The sequence below is a fragment of the Aquarana catesbeiana genome, linkage group LG09, assembly GCF_042186555.1.
Source record: "Aquarana catesbeiana isolate 2022-GZ linkage group LG09, ASM4218655v1, whole genome shotgun sequence".
NCBI lineage: Eukaryota > Metazoa > Chordata > Amphibia > Anura > Ranidae > Aquarana > Aquarana catesbeiana.
Genome location: NC_133332.1, coordinates 22,889,969 through 22,910,128, shown reverse-complemented (window position 1 = coordinate 22,910,128; position 20,160 = coordinate 22,889,969). Strand labels below are relative to the sequence as shown.

At 42.4% G+C, this 20,160-nt stretch overlaps 1 protein-coding gene across 1 annotated transcript in view; it reads left to right on the top strand.

Moving 5' to 3' along the window:
* Positions 1-12,431, top strand: part of PCDH19 (protocadherin 19) — a gene marked incomplete in the record, with an annotated part of 161,938 nt that extends 149,507 nt beyond the window's left edge. The window contains 1 exon segment of the mRNA XM_073598137.1: positions 11,049-12,431. Coding sequence (XP_073454238.1) covers positions 11,049-11,637 — 589 coding nt within the window.
* Positions 12,432-20,160: the final 7,729 nt, after the last annotated feature.

The window sequence follows — 20,160 nt, the reverse complement described above, 5'->3', positions numbered from 1 at the left end:
AGACCAGTTTGTCATTTGGTGTCTGAAGCCTTCGGCCTCTCCTGCTTAAACTTTGCCCCCCATAGGGCCACTTCTTCAGATAGCGTTAGATGCCTTAAAAAATAAGAAATCACTCCTTGCAAGCAGATTGATTGATTTTTGGTCGGAAATGGTCCATATAAAAGCTCTAGTAAAATGTTAATATGCCAGATCCCTAGAAAATAGCATGCAATGCCCTGGGGCTGACGAAGAGGTCTGGAGATGGAACCATAGGGCATGCCAGGGGACACAGGCATCCCACCCTTCTCTTGGGAGTTTCAATGGAAGCTGCAGTGTTGGAATGGAGGGAAGGTAGGAGACAAGGGACATCAGAGTGGTGAATACAATACCCATTCTATTGTAGGGAATGGCCATTAAGATTTTTTTAGATGGTTTAAGATTGAAGCGCCACACCAGCAGTTGATCATCCAGACACAAATTTATTCCAAAATAGAATACAAAATGTAGTAGTAGTGATATAAAGATCTACATAGAGGAATCAGGACCTCCATCCTTCTACTGGAGATCCCTCTAGTGCTATAAAGATCTATATAGAGGAATCGGGACCTCCTTCCTCCTGCCGATGATCCCCCCTAGTGGTAACTAAAGATCTATATAGAGGAAGCATGACCTCCTTCTTCCTGTTGGTGACCCTATAGTGATAACTAAAGATCTATGTAGAGGAATCAGGACCTCCTTTCTCCTGCTAGTGATCCCTCTAGTGATATAAAGATCTATATAGAGGAATCAGGAACTCCATCCTTCTCTTGGTGATCCCTCTGGTAAAATAAAGATCTATATAGAGGAATCAGGACCTCCTTCCTCCTCCAATGACCCCCCTAGTGATAACTAAAAATCTACTGTATATAGAGGAAGCATGGTGACCCTGTAGTGATAACTAAAGATCTATATAGAGGAATGACAACCTCATACCTCCTGTTGGTGACCCATTTAGTAATAACTAAAGATCTATATAGAGGAATCGTGACCTCCTTCCTCCTACTGGTGATCCCTCTAGTGACAACTAAAGATCTATTTGGAGGAACCAGGACTTCTTTCCTCCTGCTGGAGATTCCTCTAGTGATATAAAGATATATATAGAGGAATCTGGAACTCCTTCCCCCTGCTGGTGATCCCTCTAGTGATATAAAGATCTATATAGAGGAATCAGGACCTCCTTGCTCCTGCTGGTGTCCCCTCTAGTGATATAAAGATCTATATAGAGGAATCAGGACCTCCTTCCTCCAGCTGGAGATTCCTCTAGTGATATAAAGATATACTGTATATAGAGGAATCTGGAACTCCTTCCTCCAGCTGGTGATCCCTCTGCTAAAATAAAGATCTATATAGATTAATCAGGACCTCCTTCCTCCTGGTGATCCCTCTAGTGATATAAAGATCTATATAGAGGAATCGGGACCTCCTTCCTCCTCCTTGTGATCCCTCTAGTGATATAAAGATCTATATAGAGGAATCAGGACCTCCTCCTTCTCCTGGTGATTCCTCTTGTGATATAAAGATCTATATAGAGGAATCAGGACCTTCTTCCTCCTGCTGGTGATCCCTCGGGTAAAATAAAGATCTATATAGAGGAATCAGGACCTCCTTCCTTCTCCTGGTGATTCCTCTAGTGATATAAAGATCTATATAGAGGAATCAGGACCTCCTTCCTCCTGCTGGTGATCCCTATAGTGACAACTAAAGATCTATTTGAAGGAATCAGGACTTCTTTCCTCCTGCTGGTGATCCCCCTAGTGATATAAAGATCTATATAGAGGAATCAGGACCTCCTTCCTCTGATGGTGAGCCCCTTAGTGATATATCTTAGAAATCTATCCTCTTTTCCTACTGCCTGGTCACAGTTTGCTCATTTTGCAATCATCCGTATTAAGTACCTCCAAATCTTTTTCCGATGTAGTTCTGGCGAACACTGTACCCCCAATATTGTACTCTATCAACGGCTTCTTTTTTCCTTAACGATTATGGAGCTGCATTCATTTGTGTCATTTTTATCTGCTTGGAATTCAGCTTTAAATCTTCTTGCCCCCCCCCCCCCCCCCCAAGCCTTGTCACCCTGCCTTGTTTGCTTTCAGCACTCGCATTAGGAGCCGTCAAAGCATCTTCATCCTCCCTTCTACCAAAGACAGGTCACTGTTCAGAAGGCTGTAAATAAAACATAAACCGAAGGCAGACAGTAATGCTTCTGAGCCTCATCTTATCTGTGCTATATATATATATATATTTATATATATATATATATATCCCCCCAATAAGCCGAGAAATTGTGTAAATGCAGCAGATTCCCCTATCAGGCCCTGCAGACCAAGGCATGGGTCAACGGACCTTTGCATGCTTACAACACACTTACAGACGCTTACAGAGCTTCATATTTTTTTTTGCTTATGTTTGACGGCTGTGTCAGAGAGCTAGCTACTTTATCACAGTAGCAGATCAGACGTTGAAGGTACAGATTTAAAAGTGATGAGTATCTTAGCTTTCACTCCAAAGTGCTTTTTTTTTTTTTTTTTTTTCCCTACCTCGCCGTTTTCCTGCGAGTCTAAGGCGCTTGTATTTTTTTTTTTTTTTTTTTTGGTGCAGTGGAGATTGTGCTGTGAATTTTTATGAGTTTTGCCTGATGTGTGGCTAGAACGGCGGAGCGGATTTAGCAAGGCCCAGGTTAAACACACAAATATATAGCTTCACAATCCTTCAAAAAGATCCTTATCGGGCAGAGCGTAATGTGAAATAAAAAAAAAAGAAGCTTCTGTGCACTTCACTGAAATGCAAATTATACAGAGATAGTCTCATTGCTTAAATAAGAATATAAAAAAAAAAAAGGAAGCATTTCATTCTGAAAGCAATATTTTATGTCGACTGGAAAATTCATATTAATGGGAAAATTGTGCTTGCTGGACTTTTTTTTTTTTTTTTTTTACTTGTTACAATTTTTGATTAAAGATTTTTTTTTTTTTGATGATACAGTCTCGTCTGCAGTCTACAGCACGCAATTGCATTGTTATTAGAAGGGATGTGCGTTTAAAGAGAAGCTGTCATTCTTTTAGTTTTGTAGCTGTGTATGTGAATGTGATCAGCGTGAATCATGCTGCTGACAGATGCTGTTTAGGCCCACTAAATATTCATCGATTGTTAGGTCCATGTACATGGTTTCTTTAAGGGTGGGGTCTCCAAATTATGCCCCGCGGGTCACATCCAGCCCGCTACAAGATTTTATTCGGCCCATAGCTCGAGCTGGAGCCTCTGGTGGGCACCCTGATGTAAGGGTGATACCTGATGAAGAGGGGAACTCTGATGGGGACCCTGATGTAAGGGGGGACTTTGATGGGGACCCTATAGTAAAGGGAGGGCTTCGATGGGGACTCTGATGTAAAGGGCACTCTGATGGGGACTCTGATGTAAGGTGGGACTCTGCTGGGGACCCTGATGTAAGGTGGGACTTTGATGGGGACCCTATAGTAAGGGGAGGGCTTTGATATGGACCCTGATATAAGGGTCAGCCCTGATGTAAGAAGAGACTCTGATGGGGACCCTGATGTAAGGGTGAACCCTGATAAGGAGGGGAACTCTGATGGAGTCACATCCAGCCCGCTACAAGATTTTATTCGGCCCATAGCTGGAGTCAGTGGCGTATCCTCGATGTACACTGATTGAGGATTAAGGTCAACAAAGGCTACCTTTGGTCTCTGTTTTTAATGTAAGGGGAGACTGGATGTAAGGGTCAAACCTAATGAAGAGGGGGGCACTGATGGGGACCCTGATGTAAGAGGGGACTTTGATGGGGACCCTGTAATAATGGGGGACTTTGATGGGAACCCTGGTGTAAAGGACACTCTGATGGGGACCCTGATGTAAGGTGGGACTTTGATGGGGACCCTGTAGTAAAGGGAGGGCTTTGATGGGGACCCTGTAGTAACGGGAGACTTTGATAGGGACCCTGATGTAAAGGGCACTCTGATGGGGACACTGATGTAAGGTTTGACTTTGATGGGGACCCTGTTTTAAGGGGAGGGCTTTAATGGGGACCGTGATATAAGGGTGAACCCTCATAAGGAGGGGAACTCCAATTGGGACGTTGATTTAAGGGTGGGCTCTGATGGGGACCCTAATGTAAGGGAGGACTCTGATAGGGACTCTGATCTAAGGGTGGAATCTTCAGGGGACCCTGATGTAAGGGGGGGACTCTGATGGAGACCCTGATGTAATGGAGGACTGATGGCGATTCTGACGTAAAGGGGAACTCTGATGTAAGGGGGGCTCTGATGGGAACCCTGATGTAAGGGGGACTCTGATGTAAGGGAGAACTCTGATGAAGACCCTGATGTACTGTAAGAAAGGACTGTGATAGGGACCCTGACTTAAAGGGGGCTCTGATGTAAGGGTGAACCCTGATGTAGGGGGAAATTCTGATGGGGACCCGGATGTAAAGATGGTCTCTGATGGAAACCCTGATGTAAGGGGGCTCTGATGTAAGGGTTAACCCTGATGGGGGGGGGAACTCTCATGGGGACCCTGATGTAAGGGTCAGCCCTGACATTAGTCCTCAGCCATGACTAAGGACTAACGTCTGAAACGCGTAGGTTGTTTTACAGCTTTGTACATGTATTTAATAAAGAAATGCCATTTTGGTTGTCATCCTGAGTGCCGACCATCCCTTTCCTTATTCTGTTACATTGGAGGTGTCAGCAGCCTCAAGGTCTAAGCACCGGTCGGAGCTTTTATGTAGGAAAGTTGCAGCGCCTATACACCTGTTTTCCTGATGTAGGGGGAAACTTTAATGAGGACCCTGATGTAAGGGTGGACTTTGATGAGGACCCTGATGTATGGAGGGCTCTGATGTAAAGGTTAACCCCTAATGTATGAGGGAACTCTGATGGAGGGCCCCCCCGATGCAAGGGGTGGCTCTGATGTAAGGCAATTCTTTTTTCGGCCTACAAATATTTTTAAAATATATGATATGCACGTGTACTGAAAAGACCCCTGCTTTAAATAAGCCTAAACCCAAGAATAAAAATGTAATATATTGTGGCTTACCTTTCCTTAGATGTGGAGGCTGAATTTACTTTCTTTCTTTATTTTATTTTTTCTGCTTCTTTATTTTCCCTGGTGATCCTGCCAGATGCACACTTCCTGTCCTAAGGTGACAACTGTACTGTATCTAGGAGGAGCAGGGTTGTCACCCCAGGAAAGGAGTGTGTTAGGACTATATAAAACCTCCCCCAAGTCATAACGTAGGACGAAGACATACCATGCTTGCTTCTGCAGGGTTCATCTTATACCAGTGTTTCTCAACTCTAGTCCTCAAGCCGCCCCCAACAGGTCATGTTTTCAGGATTTCCCTCAGATGAAAGGGCTGTGGTAATTACTAAGGTAGTGAAACTGATCAAATCACTTGCATAAAACAATGGAAGGGCTGAAAACATGACCCATTGGGGCGCCTTGAGGACTGGAGTTGAGGAACACTGTCTTATACATTCACCACATATCAGGATTTTAGCCTTAGAATCCACATTGGCATTATATAGCATTTTCAGAAGCCTGAATGCCTTCCCCTAAGCCCTGGCGATTGGTTGGCATATGCAGTCCAATCTATCAGGCATGCGTGCCTAGGCTCACTCACCTCTACCCTCTATATTCCCTTTAAATAAGATCTTTGCAAACCTTTTGGACTTATTTTTTCTTTCTATTTGTTGCTCATGTTTTCTATTGAAGCTGCCTATTATAATACTGCATCCAAGTCATCTGATCAACCCGCTTGTACAATATTTCCCGTACCCTGATGTTCAAACCTCGCTTTGTTTTATACACTCGATGAGTTTTGATCCCCGTCACCTGCTGGGCAAGTTCATGGATTATGAAGAATTTCCTTTGGGGAAAACTTAGGCGACACATAAAGATCACCAGAGCAGGGCTTTCAAATAAAACCTCAATTTTATGCAGGCATGTATTCTTTTGACGTCCTGGAGAATGCTTGTGATTATTCTGGGGGCTGCGCATTTCAGAAGCTGCAAAATAATCCCTCCTGGAGCATACGGATGTGATGTATGTGGTCTATCTTTCCACATTTCTAACCTTTTGATCTCATCTTCGAGAACGCTGTCATCGAGACGAGGCCTGTAAAGGGGATCAAAGACCTTCCGCTGGCAAAAATTTAATCTACACATATGAAAAAAGGTTATTCCAGTTAGATTTGCTTTATGGGTTATGACACCTTTTTTCCTGGAGTATATAGGCTACTTTGAGCATGCCGTGAAAATTTGTGCAGTGAGTTCTCAATGGATGTTACCAGGCCGGCTGGTCAGGTTAACCCGTGAGAGGTCTTTTAAGCGTGTCGATTATTCATTTTCTTTTTTTTTTTTTGTAAAGTTGTAAATAAACAATAAATATTGGGAGTAGATAAATATGGAATATTACTTTATTAGGCTCGGTTCACACAGGGGCAACACGATTTCAGCTTTGTACGGCGACTTCAACGCGGCTTCAACGCGACTTCAGCGCGACTTCAGCGCGACTTTAGCAAATTACAACGCGACTTCAAGTCGCCTCCAGGCCAGGCGACTTTGGCTGTGGCCAATCACAGGATAATCAGCTCTCTGGGAGGGAGGGGTTTGCCTGGGCAAACTAAATTTTTTCCCTGCAAAGTCGCTTGACTGTAGAGAGAGATCCGACTTGGAGGCTACTTCCATTGATTTCTATGGTACAGGTCGCCTACCAAGTCGGATCCAAGTAGTACAGGGAGTACGCTCTGAAGTCAGAGCGACTTCAGTAGTGTCTATTAAGACGCTCCCATTCACTTTCTGGGGCGACTTGAGGGCTTACAAGTCGGATCCCAAGTCGTCCCAGTGTGAACCGAGCCTTAGTTTTCCTTTAACTTGCTCCTTTAAGTGATAGTAAGGTTTTTCATTGGCTCTAACCATGAGTTGAGTAGCTGAGTAGTTGGCGGCTGTTTGGAGACATCATTATGTTTTAGCAGTGGGGATGCAAAGAACTTTCTGTTTTGAAAAGTGTAATTACCAATCGTAACCAGAGATTTAATTTGTTTAAAGTGAACCTGTGCTGAAAACATACCATATGTTTCTGCTATTCTTTTCTTGAGGGCCCTTGGAAACTTCAAAGTTTGCAAATGAAAGCATCCATTTCCAAAAGTGCGTGTAGTGCATCTCGATCCCTCAGTCTCAGTACTGGGTGCAAATCCTGTCCAACCAAATGCATTGCCAATTATGTTGATGGGAGGATTGTTTTTTGGACCTTTGAGGGCAAGTAGGAAGATGCCATACCCTCCAAGCCCCCAATATTATGTCCTGATCCAATCAATACATTTCAAATTATGTTGCAGGGTGACTTGTTTTTTGGACCCCATAAGGCACATAGTAAGGCACCATGTCCTCTGAGCCCTACTACATGTTGATCCTGTTCAGTCAATAGATTCTTTGCAAATTATGTTGATGGGTGACCTGGTATTTGGACCTTCCAAACTACATGCTGATCCTTTTCAGCAAGTAGTTGCATTGTAAGTTATTTTGATGGATGACACATTTTGGACCTCCTGAGGACACGTAGGATGACATGATGTCCTCTGGGCCCTCAAAACTATGTGCTGATCCTGTCCCAACTAAAAGATGCATTGCAAGTTATGGGTGACTTGTTATTTGGTCCTTTGAGGGCAGGTAGGAAGAATACCTTCCAAGCCCTCAATACTATGTCCTGATCATGTCCAACTGATACATTGCAAATTTTGTTGCGGGTGACCTGTTTTTTGGACCTCTGAAGGCACATAGGAAGGCACCATGTACTCTGAGCCCCCAATACTATGTGCTGATCCTGTCCAAGTAATAGATAAATTGCAAATTATGGGCGACTTGTTATTTGGTTCTTTGAGGGCATGTAGGAGGACATCATGCCTTCTAAGGTCCCAACATTACATGCTGATCCTGTCTAACCAATAGATACATTGAAAATTATATTGATGGGTTACCTGTTTTCTTGGACCTTTGAGGAAGATGCCATGCCCTCTGAGACCTTAATACTGTATGTTGATCCTGTCCCCCCAATAGATGTATTGCAAATTACTTTGATGGATGACCTTTTTTTTGGACCTTTGAGTCCTCAATCCTTCATGCCGATCTAACCAATAGATGCATTGCAAATTATGTTGATGGGTGACTTGTTATTTGGACCTCTGAGGACATGTAGGAAGACGCCATACCCACTAAGACCTCAAAACTACGATGTTGATCCTGTCCAGCCAATAGTTGCATTGCAAAATATGTTAATGGCTAACCTGTTATTTGGACCTCTGAGTTCCAAATCCTACATGCTGCTCCTGTCCAATTAATAGATGCATTGCAAGCTATGTTGGACAGTGACTTATTATTTAGACCTCTGAGGGCACGTAGAAAGACACCATGCCCTCTGAGCCCTCAATACTACCTGCTGATTCTGTCCAGCCAGTAGCTGCATTGTAAATTATGTTGGTGGGTAACCTGCTGTTTTGACCTCTGAGGCCACGTAGGAGGACATCATGCCTGCAGAGTTCTCAATACTACATGCTTATCCTGTCCAACCAATAGACACATTAAAAATTATATTGATGGCCTTTTTTTTTATCTTTGTGGGTCCTTAATACTGTATATTGATCATGTCCAGACAATAGATGCATTGCAAATTAATTTGATGGATTAACTTTTTTTTTTTTGGACCTCTGAGGGCATGTAGAAAGACGCCATGTTCTATCAACCCTCAATAGCACATGCTGAGTTCTGTCCAACCAATAGATACAAAGCAAATTATGTTAAGGGATGACCTCTGAGGGCAAGTTTGAAGACACCCCACCCTCTGAGCTCTTAATGCTGTATGTTGATCCTGCCCAGCCAAAAGCTGCATTACAAATTACAAATTATGTTGAAGGGTACCTAGGAAGACAGTCAAAGTTCATACAGACATCTCCCCATCTCCAACTTTTTAACTCAACCTTACACCTTTTCCCTAGCACAGGTTCACTTTAAAGCCAAAATCCAGTATTTTATTTTGTTTTGGCTAGAGAGTGGAAGAGTTAGAGTCTCTATTGGGTTTACATTGCCATCTTTTTTTACAGTTTTGAAGTCTTTTCCTCACTTCCTGTCATGGCAAGCAGTCATGAATCAATCCAATGGAGACACAGAAATAAACACAATTTTAGTAGAATGAGGAAGAACTAGAAGTTCTGACAATGTTTATTGTTGCCATGTCCTAAAAAAAAAATGGTAGTGTTATGCGTACACACAAGCGGATTTTACGGCAGACTTGGTCCGGCGTACTGGATTTCGTCGGACAATTCGATCGTGTGTGGGCTCCAGCGGACTTTGTTTGCTTAAAAGTTGGACGGACTTAGATTTGAAACATGTTTTAAATCAATCCGGTCGAAAAGTCTCGTCTGTATGCTAGTTCGACGGACAAAAAGCCACGCTAGGGCAGCTATTGGCTACTGGCTATGAACTTCCTTGCTTTAGTCCGGTTGTACGTCATCACGTACGAATTCGTCGGACTTTGGTGGATTGTGTGTAGGCAAGTCCATTCATTCAGAAAGTCCGTCGTAAAGTACGTCGAAAAGTCCGCCGGGCAAAGTCTGCCGTAAAGTCCGCTCGTGTGTACGCGGCATTAGGCTTTAGACAGGGCCATCTTTAACACAGAGCAAAAGGGGCAGCTGCCCCGGGGCACAGTCATTGTTGTGGGGCCCAAAGCAGCTGCCCCTTGAGCCTGCACTGCCCGCAAATAGTTGAAAAGTGAATTTGGGAGGGCCCAAGAAAATGTTTGCCCAGGGTCCAATCAATCTTAAAGATGGCCCTGGCTTTAGAGCATGGGTGCTCAACCTGTGACCTTCAGCTGTTGCGGAACTACAATTCCCATCATGCCTCTTCCTTTGGGAGCCATGCTTGTAACTGTCAGCCTTTCAATGCGTCATGGGACTTGTAGTTTTACAACAGCTGGAAGGCCACAGGTTGAGCACCCATGCTTTAGAGCAGGGATCTCCAGACTGTGGCCCGAGGGCCTGTTGTGGCCCTTTGCTAGTTATCTAGCCCTTGGGGCACTATTTCTCCCACTGACACCAACAACGGAGCACTATTTCTTCCATCAATACAAATTCCTCTTACTAATTGGGCACTATTCCTCCTCCTATTGACCACCAACCCTGAGGCCATATTTATTCTCATTGACATTTTCTGCCCCCCACCCCCCCCCGCTGGCCACGAACCGGCCCTCCTAAAATCTGAAGGACAATAAACTGGCCCTAAAAAGCTTGGAGACTCATGCTTTAGAGCAGAGGTCTCAAACTGGGGGCCCTCCAGCTGTTGCAGAACTACAATTCCCATCAGGCATTGCAAGGCTGACAGTTACAAGCATGACTCCCATAGGCAGAGGAATGACGGGACTTGTAGTTCCGTAACAGCTGGAGGGCCGCCAGTTTGAGACCCCTGCTTTAGAGGGATTGGTGAAAATGGTTAGATTATTTTTGGTTACTACTTCTTTGAACTTCACTGAAACTTTTAGCCCTAAAAGCAGCCCAGTTATTTTTATTTATTTATTTATTATTTAATCAATTAAGGTATTTATTTATGTCTGCGTAGCAAACTCATTGCCATTTGTCCTGCTTCTGTACATATTCATAAGACAGGCTCGCTTTATCATCCAAATCTTTTCCTCCGTCCCGTAATTCAATAAGCGCCCGCTTGATTGGTAGCTGGACTCATTGCTTGTGTCATCGCTGCCAGAGATGCAAAACTTGGTAACTCAGCCAATGGCTTTTGACTGCATATCAAATATATGTATTCCCTCAACAGAATTGCTTTCCCTTGCACATAATAATAGGACACATTTAGGCAAATATAATAAGGGTACAAATTATGGTGTCTAATTATGACTGTAAATATGGGGCATACAATGCTCCGGCTTTTTGTCTAATGTTAATTACAGTGTATTATACAGCATGCCAAATCAAAAACTAATTTCAATTTTTTTTTTTCCCTTCTTCTTCGTTCAGATCAGAATGAAGGATTTCACTGCAGGGAAGAATGTCGCATTCTGGGTCACTCCGACAGGTGCTGGATGCCCAGAGTCCCCGTCCCTGCCCGCGCCAAGTCCCCCGAACACGGAAGGAACGTCATTGCCTTGTCAATAGAAGCGACCACTGTGGACACTGAATCCTTCGAGGACTGCAACACAAAAAGAACTTTTGCAACTTTTGGCAAAGACGGCAGCGAGCACCCCGCCGACGACAGGGCGACCTTGAAAGGGAAAAGGACAGTGGACCTGCCTATCTGCAGCCCTAAGGTCAACGGTGCCGTCCGCGAAGCAGGAAACGGCTGCGAGGCCGTCAGCCCCATCACTTCCCCCCTGCACCTAAAGAGCCCCCCGCCGGCCAAGCCGTCAGCGACGTACAATATCATGCACTGCGCCGGGAGCCGCGAAATGGAGCAGTTCGTGAGCAACGGGCCGTCTCGGCCTTTGGACGCGGAGCCCAGGGGGGCGGACAGTGAAAACGTAATGCATGAAATCAATCCATTATTGCAAGAATGTCGAGAAAAGGACTCAGTGGGTGTAAAGAGACTAAAGGACATTGTACTCTAAACACCGAAAAAACCCTACTGTACCGAAAAAAAAAAACAAAAACGATTCATTGAAGACAAAAAAAAAAAAAAATGACTTAAAAATTACAGTTCGTTTTTAATGGCTTACCAATGGTTCACAAATTGCTGTATTTATAGCTTCCAAAATGTATTGTTTATAAATAAAGGCTATTGTTATGTGACAATCCCAAAACTATTCAACATGTGGCAGGGGTGTTCCGTCTAAAGCAAGCAGCCTGCATCACTCTTGTCTTACCCCCCCGACCCTCCTCTCATCCCGTTGCGCTCAACACGAGAAACCGTTACGACCATCAATGTAAAAAGTATTATGTATGTATTAAGTATTTTGAATTTATATATTTTTATAAGCATATATATCAGAATTATAATATAAAATTAGCTTATTTGTACAGAACAAAAAAAAAAGAAGAAAAAAAAAATTTACTTTCCACACATCCACCGCCACTTCCAATTCCACAAAAAAAAAATCTCTCGCTAATGATTTTGTAACATAGATGAAAAAAAAAAATATCCGCCATTCTTTGTGAGTCGTCCTAAGTTTGAAAAGGTAAGCTGTAGACGGACTAATGCTAGCCTTGACAATTTTATCCATGATAGGTTGCTGAGTTCTCGAGGACACCCCTGCATTACAAGTCCTTTTGCTGTTACATGCTCTCTGTACTCTGACTGTATTTGATATTTAAAATTTTGTCGAGTGATGGCAAAAGGCATTCAAGTAAAAATGAAAGAAACATTAAAAAAACATAATTTGTATTTTTATTTTGTTCACCTAAATGCCTCCTGTTTTTTGTTTTTTTTTAAAGACTTTTTACATATTGTTAACACATGAGAGTTCAAGGCTAAGGTATATTTTTTTTGAGTATTTAATTTTTATTGATAACAAAAAAAAAGAGTGTTTTTGCGAACACGATTTTCTATATCCTCTACTCTTATTCTCTTATATGCTACAATTGTTAGTTTTCAATTACCATTCCAAGGCCATACATAATGTTTTTTTTTCCATATGTTCCCAGATCTACAGATCTATTCATTTTTGTTTTTTAAAGCAGATGCAATTTTTTTTCCAGGTGTGTCATGTTTGCTCCTAATTATTGCCAGCGCTCAGCTAAAAAAAAAAAAAAAAAAAAAAAAAAAATCTACAATGTCCTGATGGTATGAACATGTTTTTGACAATTGTAAATTATAGAAAAAAAAGTTTACATAATATTCTGTTTGTAAAATAGTCTTAAAAAGAAAATGTTGAAGACAAATGTTATAAAATATTCACTGACAGAAAGTGAAAAAAAGGTGAAAAAATAAAAAAAAGTTTTTAATTTCAAAATGACCCATGCTTCCAGGTGAACTATCACAAGAGGAAACTTCACACATAAACACAAAATCTGAAAAGATAAAAATAATGGTTAAAGTGCACTATATTACCAAAAGTATTGGGACACTTGCCTTTACACGCACATGAACCTTATGGCATCCCAGTCTTAAGCTGGATACACACTATAACTTTTGTTGTTAGGTTTCCTTCAGATTTACCTTTAACTGTAGTGCATGGGCCTGCCTGATTGCATACAAATTGAAAGTGTTTAGATTAGACCTCTATTATATGGTTCTGGTAAATCTAAAGGAAAAAATCTAAAGAAAATTGTATAGTGTGTATCCATCTTTAGTCCATAGATTTCAATATTGAGTTGGCCCACCCTTTGCAGATATAACAGCTTCAACACTTCTGGGAAGGCTGTCCACAAGGTTTAGGAGTGTGTCTATGGGAATGTTTGACCATTCTTCCAGAAGCGCATTTGAGAGGTCAGGCATTGATGGGGATTAGAAGGCCTGGCTTTCAGTCTCCTTCATCCCAAAGATGTTCTATCAGGTTGAGGTCAGGACTCTGTGCAGGCCAGTCAAGTTCCTCCGCCCCAAACGTACTCATCCATATCTTTAAGGACCTTGCTTTGTGCACTGGTCTAAAACATTTGGTGGAGGGGAGATTATGGTGTATGATTTGTTTTTCAAGGGTTGGGCTTTGCCCCTTAGTTCCACTGATAGGAACTCTTAAGGCGTCAGCTTACCAAGACATTTTGGACAATTTTATGCTCCCAACTTTGTGGGAACAGTTTGGGGATGGCCCCTTCCAACATGACTGTGCACCGGTGCACAAAGCAAGGTCCAGAAAGACATGGATGAGTGAGTTTGGAGTTGAGGAACTTGACTGGTCTGAACAGGTCTGAGTCCTGACCTCAACCCGACAGAACACCTTTGGGATGAATTAGAGCGGAGACTGCAAGCCAGACCTTCTCGTCCAACATCAGTGCCTGACCTCACCAATGTGCTTCTGGAAGAATGGTCAAACATTCCCATAAACACACTCCTAAACCTTGTGGACGACCTTCCCAGAAGAGTTGAAGCTGTTATAGCTACAAAGGGTGGGCCAACTCAGTATTGAACCCTATGGACTAAAGATGGATACACACTATACAATTTTCTTTAGATTTTTTCCTTTAGATTTAGATTCAGTATTTAACCCTACGGACTAAGACTGGGATGCCATTAAAGTTTCCACCCAGTACCTGTCCTGGTTATGCTTTCGCCATATTGGAAGTGAGAGTAAATTTTCAACAGTAACATGAAAAGAAAAGAAAATGTCTTTAGCAAGGTAGTGTAAGACTAGAACCTCTATCAACCTTTTAACATTTAACTTTAGTTTTTCCCTCATTTTTTGTCTTGAAAAGAAAGTAAGGCCCAGATAGCAATAAAACCCAACAGACGTGTCATTGTTTTATTTTGTTTTATCTTATTTTAATTTGTTATAGCTGAATTCATTTTATTGTATTTTATTTTATTTGATGCTATTTTATTTTGTTTTACTATTTTATTTTGTTTTACTATTTTATTTATTTAGAGCCCTTCGTTAATCTAAAACTAAAAAAAATGTTAAAACATTGAAAACACGATGCTGCCATCAACATTAATTTGTAACATCAAGATATTTTCACTTCTAACAGGTGCCTGCTGTTTAAAAATGTTTCAACCAATCTTCGTTTTGCTTTAATATTCAATAAATTGGATTAGGATTAGAACCTCATAGGGGAAACACACCACCATAAAACAGATGGATTGGATGAACAGATGGACAGATTTTCTAACCCATGTTTTGGGGGTTCAGACACGCCCCCTTCATTGGGGCTTATGAATGGTGTAGCTGGGCTCAATAGGATGTTTTTGGTACAGGTATACAGTGTTGGCAGTATTAGCATGTTGCATACCAAAGGCCCTGACAAAAGGAGGGATATCTGAACCCTTGAAAAGTGTTGGCAGCGCTGTGTTTTCTTGTGATGAGCAATCCTTCCATTAATATTAAAGGATGTTAGACAGCCTTTCCCAAACTTTTCAACACAGAGGAACCCTTGAATTAACTTTCCGGGCTCGAGGAACTCCTGTGAAGAGTTACTATGTCTTCAACTCATCATACATTAGCGTGTTGGTCACTGGGAAGAATGCTCCCTATACTTGTGGTCATTGGGAAGAATTACCCCCTTACAGATAGCTAAAACGATCAATCAATTGTGTCAGTGGGAACTTATCTAAGAGGCAGAAATGGCTCATTGCTCAAGGAACCCCTAGCAACCTCTGGAGGAACCCTAGGGTTCCACAGAACCAGTTGAGAACCCCTGACCTTAAATCGTTGATCTGGTACTCTGGATAGACTTTTGGATCTTAAACTTTGGGTCTCCTAGATATAGGAACCCTATTTTTGTTGAGAGCAGCCTCACCAGATATACTGCACCTCAAATGAACTCAATTGACTTACTTCGACCATAACCTACCAGTAATTCAAATTCAGGGCTTTTTATATATATTTTCTGGACTTCGGCATTGGAAGGAACTCCTGAAAAAAATGACTATATCTACAACTCATTGTACATGAATGTGATAGTCAGTGGGAAGAATGCTCCTTACACTTGTGGTCATTGGGAAGAATTACTCCCTTACAGATAGCTAAAAAGATTAATGGTGTCAGTGGAACATATCTGAGAGGCAGACATTGCTCAAGGAACCTCTGGAGGAACCCTATTGTTCCATAGAATCCTGGTTGAGAAACCCTGATCTTAGATCTTTGGTCTGGTGCTCTGGATAGACTTTTGGATCCTAAACTTTGGGTCCCCTAGATAAGGGACTCCATATATTTGTTAAGAACGGCCTCACCAGAGCTACTACATACCATATGACTTACTTTGACAATGACCTACCAAAAATTCAGATTCAGTGCCTTTGATATACATATTCTGGACTTCAGCAAAGGAAACCTAACAAGATGTCTTAAACTTCACACCATTTAAAATATAAAAAAAAAAAGTTGAACTTCCAGTTTTAAAATGTTAATTTGTTTAATTCCCGTACCCCATTTTTCTTAAGTTGTGGTTTATTTTCTTAAGCTTGTTTTTTTACCTTAGTCTTTTTGCAGCAAGGCCTACTGAGGACGTCTTTCTGTGCACAGTCAATGGCATCATAACCTCAGATGTAACTCACCTTCTGTTCTATCTGAAAGAACATCACTAGAAATTTCTTTGATGTGTGTTACTGTAAATAGTCTATGAATAACCTCCGCCAAGCTGTATAATGTGTGTGATACAAAAAGACAAGCGGCTTTCTGACCATTGCAATGGTAGAGGAACTGGCAAAACATATTGTTGATAACTTGGAAATTTAACATATTTCTTTTGGCTTGCTTTACATCTTACTAGCAAAAATGGTTTACATATTCCTCTTTTTGAGGGACACAGGAACAATCTTTATGGGATATATAGCCCCATCTTCAGGTAGGATGGATACTAGACCAAATAACAACTGCAGGCTTTCCCCTATATGACCTCTCCCAAGCTAGCCATGCTTTAATTTAGTCTAGTGTCCTCAGGTAGAATGGACATTGTTCTTCAGCTCTGCTGTAAGGACTTCTTTAATCAATAGCTGCTGGTAGGTTCACACTGTATATATAACACAGTGTGCAGCGCTGATATATATGGACCAACAATACTGAGTATTCCCAGAGGACTGTGACGAAACCGGTAGGAGGAGCTTGATCAGCTGATGAGAGAGGTAGCAGGAAGTGTTGCAGAGCTGGCACAGGACAGGGGGAACGCTGTGCAAACCGGGGCTGCAGAACCGGACCACAGGTGGCCAGGGGCGTTGCTAGGTGGCAAAAAGACCAGGGGCTTCAGCCCGAAGTCCAAGGCCGGAAAAGGGGGGGGGGTGTACATGACGCAGGCTTTTTTTTTGGCTGGGCCATGACCTACCTGACCTACATACATTGATCTACCTGACCTACATACACTGACCTACATGCACTGACCTACCTGACCTACATACACTGACGGTAGTGACCTATATACACTGACCTACATACACTGACCTACCTACACTGATGGTAGTGGCCTAAATACACTGACCTACCTACACTGACCTACATACACTGATCTGCCTGACCTAAATACACTGACATTTACATACACTGACCTACCTACACTGACCTACATACACTGACGGTAGTGACTTACATACAGTGACCTACATACACTGATGGTAGTGACCTACATACACAGACCTATGTACACTGACCAACATACACTGACGGTAGTGACCTACATACGGTGGCCTACCTACACTGACCTATCTACACTGACCTACCTACACTGACCTGCCTGACCTACATACACTGACATTTACATACACTGACATTTACATACAATGACCTACATACACTGACGTTAGTGACCTACCTACACTGACCTACCTACACTGACCTGCCTGACCTACATACACTGACCTACATGCACTGACCTACCTGACCTACATACATAGTGACCTATATACACTGACCTACATACACTGACCTACCTACACTGACGGTAGTGGCCTAAATACACTGACATACCTACACTGACCTACATACACTGACCTACCTACACTGACCTACCTACACTGACCTGCCTGACCTACATACACTGACATTTACATACACTGACCTACCTACACTGACCTACATACACTGATGGTAGTGACCTACATACACTGACCTACCTACACTGACCTACATACACTGATGGTAGTGGCCTAAATACACTGACCTGCCTACACTGACCTACATACAGTAGCCTACTTACACTGACCTACCTACACTGACCTACCTACACTGACCTGCCTGACCTACATACACTGACATTTACGTACACTGACCTACATACACTGACGTTAGTGACCTACCTACACTGACCTACCTACACTGACCTGCCTGACCCACATACCATGACATTTACATTCACTGTCTGACCTACCTCAGCCCCGCCGTGGTGTGCGGTGTCACAGCAGCCAGGTAGTCAGTCAGTCAGGTGTCAGAGGAGGAGCCAAGGAGGAGAGGAGAGCGGCCAACCTGAGCGCCGAGCGAGGATGTGGCGTGGCGGCCGCATTGTAACTCCCGCCTTCTGGAGCATGCAGCACCTATGATGGATGTCACACGTCCCATGGTCCCGCCATTGGACCAGTGGGACGTCCATCATAGGCTTTGCAGGCTCCAGAAGGCGGGTCCCACTATGGCACTAGGCCACACTCTCAGGATCAGATCGGTCCCGGCGCTCGCTGCTCAGGGCTAACAATGGAGAGCTGCATGCCTGAGACTCTGGGCTTTTCAGGGTCACATTCGGGGCTTCAGCCCCCCCAGCCACACCCTCCCAACGCCCCTGCAGGTGACTCTATCACCCCTCAGCACTATAGCACCTTAAAATTAGTTTTTTATTTAGTTGAAACGTTAGTTGTCTATATGTGGAGTTCTGTTTTCAATTAAAAATAAAAAATTCAAATTAAATTAAAAACGTTATCACGCTATTGCATGCCTCTGTCATTTCTCGCATGTGATGTATATGAGGAGAGTCTCTGAACATACCAGAAGATAGTGACCTCTGAGCTGGGTTATTATCAGAAGTAGCAGGTGGCCTGAGTTGCACACAAGTGTCCCATAAACCTGCATAGGATAAAGGAAGTAAAGGAGGATCTCTGCAGGCTATTGCTATCAATTACAGGCTTATTTTGTAAGCCCCTAAGGTGAGGGCACACCCGGTGGGGGTTGTGTGTGCACAACATATGAAGACACAATTATCACATGGTTGATGTTAATATGGACTTTTGCTGTTTAGTTCAAACACTTATCAAGGATTATTTGAAAGCCACGGGGCACGAGCACTTTATTTTCATATATATGGACTGTTGCTGTTTAGTTTAATAACCTCATTGAGGACTGAGTGCAATATCACGGAGCACAAGCACTTTATTTATGGTGTTTATATGTTGTTATGCTTTAGACATTTATGTTATATATATATAGTGTTTATTGGATTCATATATTTATATTAGTATTGTTTCCATATATATCAGCGCTGCACAGTGTGATATATATATATCTATATATCTATATATATAGATAGATATATATATAGATATATATATATATATCTATCTATATATATAGCATTATCACAATCTGAGGAAGTGTGGAAAGTGCGGGCAGCTGATTATAGTTATATCACCTGTGTTTATTTTAGGTTCATTTAGGCTTAGTGTGGCAGCTCACAAGGTTTTTACCCATTAGGTTCACACTGGACCTTTCTATTCCTAAAAAGTCTCTGCAGTTAGTCATCAATATCACATTCTTAATAACTTGAACATTTAAGACAGAATAATAAAGGTTCTTAAGAACCTTATATATTTATTCACAGATTATCTTCTAATAGGAAGCCGGACCTGTGAATTTTGGCTTAAATATTAAAACCATTCCCTAACCTAAACTTCCCCCCCCCCCCCCCAATACGTGAGCCTTTAGCACTTAACCTTCCACTAAAATAAGTGATAGAATAAAATATTTACAAAAATGTGAGGGGTGTACTCACTTTTGTGAGATACTGTAAATGTATTCCAGATCTGTGCAGTAATCCAGTGAGAGACTTCCTGTAACAAAGACCAGTCACTGCTGCTCTCTCTTCTTGTGCAGAAAGTCTGGTCTTCCATTCACCCTCTCATATAGTTTTCTGCAGGAGCCCTGTAGTGGGTGGAGCCTGCTGGGCCCCTCCTACAGCTCTGCTCTTTGCACAGGCTATGTCCAGCACAGTGATTATGTCACTACTACATTTACAAGATAATATCTGGATTTGTGAAGGCCTTTGGGGCACACAAAGTGGATTTATATCCTAATCCTTATCCTTTATTTATATTCTTAACTTTGCCCAGAGCTTTAGCATCTAGACACCCCCTAAAGCCTAAAGGTAACCTTTAAATGACCTTACGATAATTACATAGTCTTAACTGTAAGCAAATGCAGGACCGATTTATTGCAGCTATCTGCACATAACTGCAGGTAATCGCAGTGTACTATTTCTCCTGCGGATAGCAGCGGCAACAAGGAAAGAAAAACAACAGGAAGCACATCAGAAATGGCAAGAACGTTCCAACGCAGCTAAACGCAGCCGCA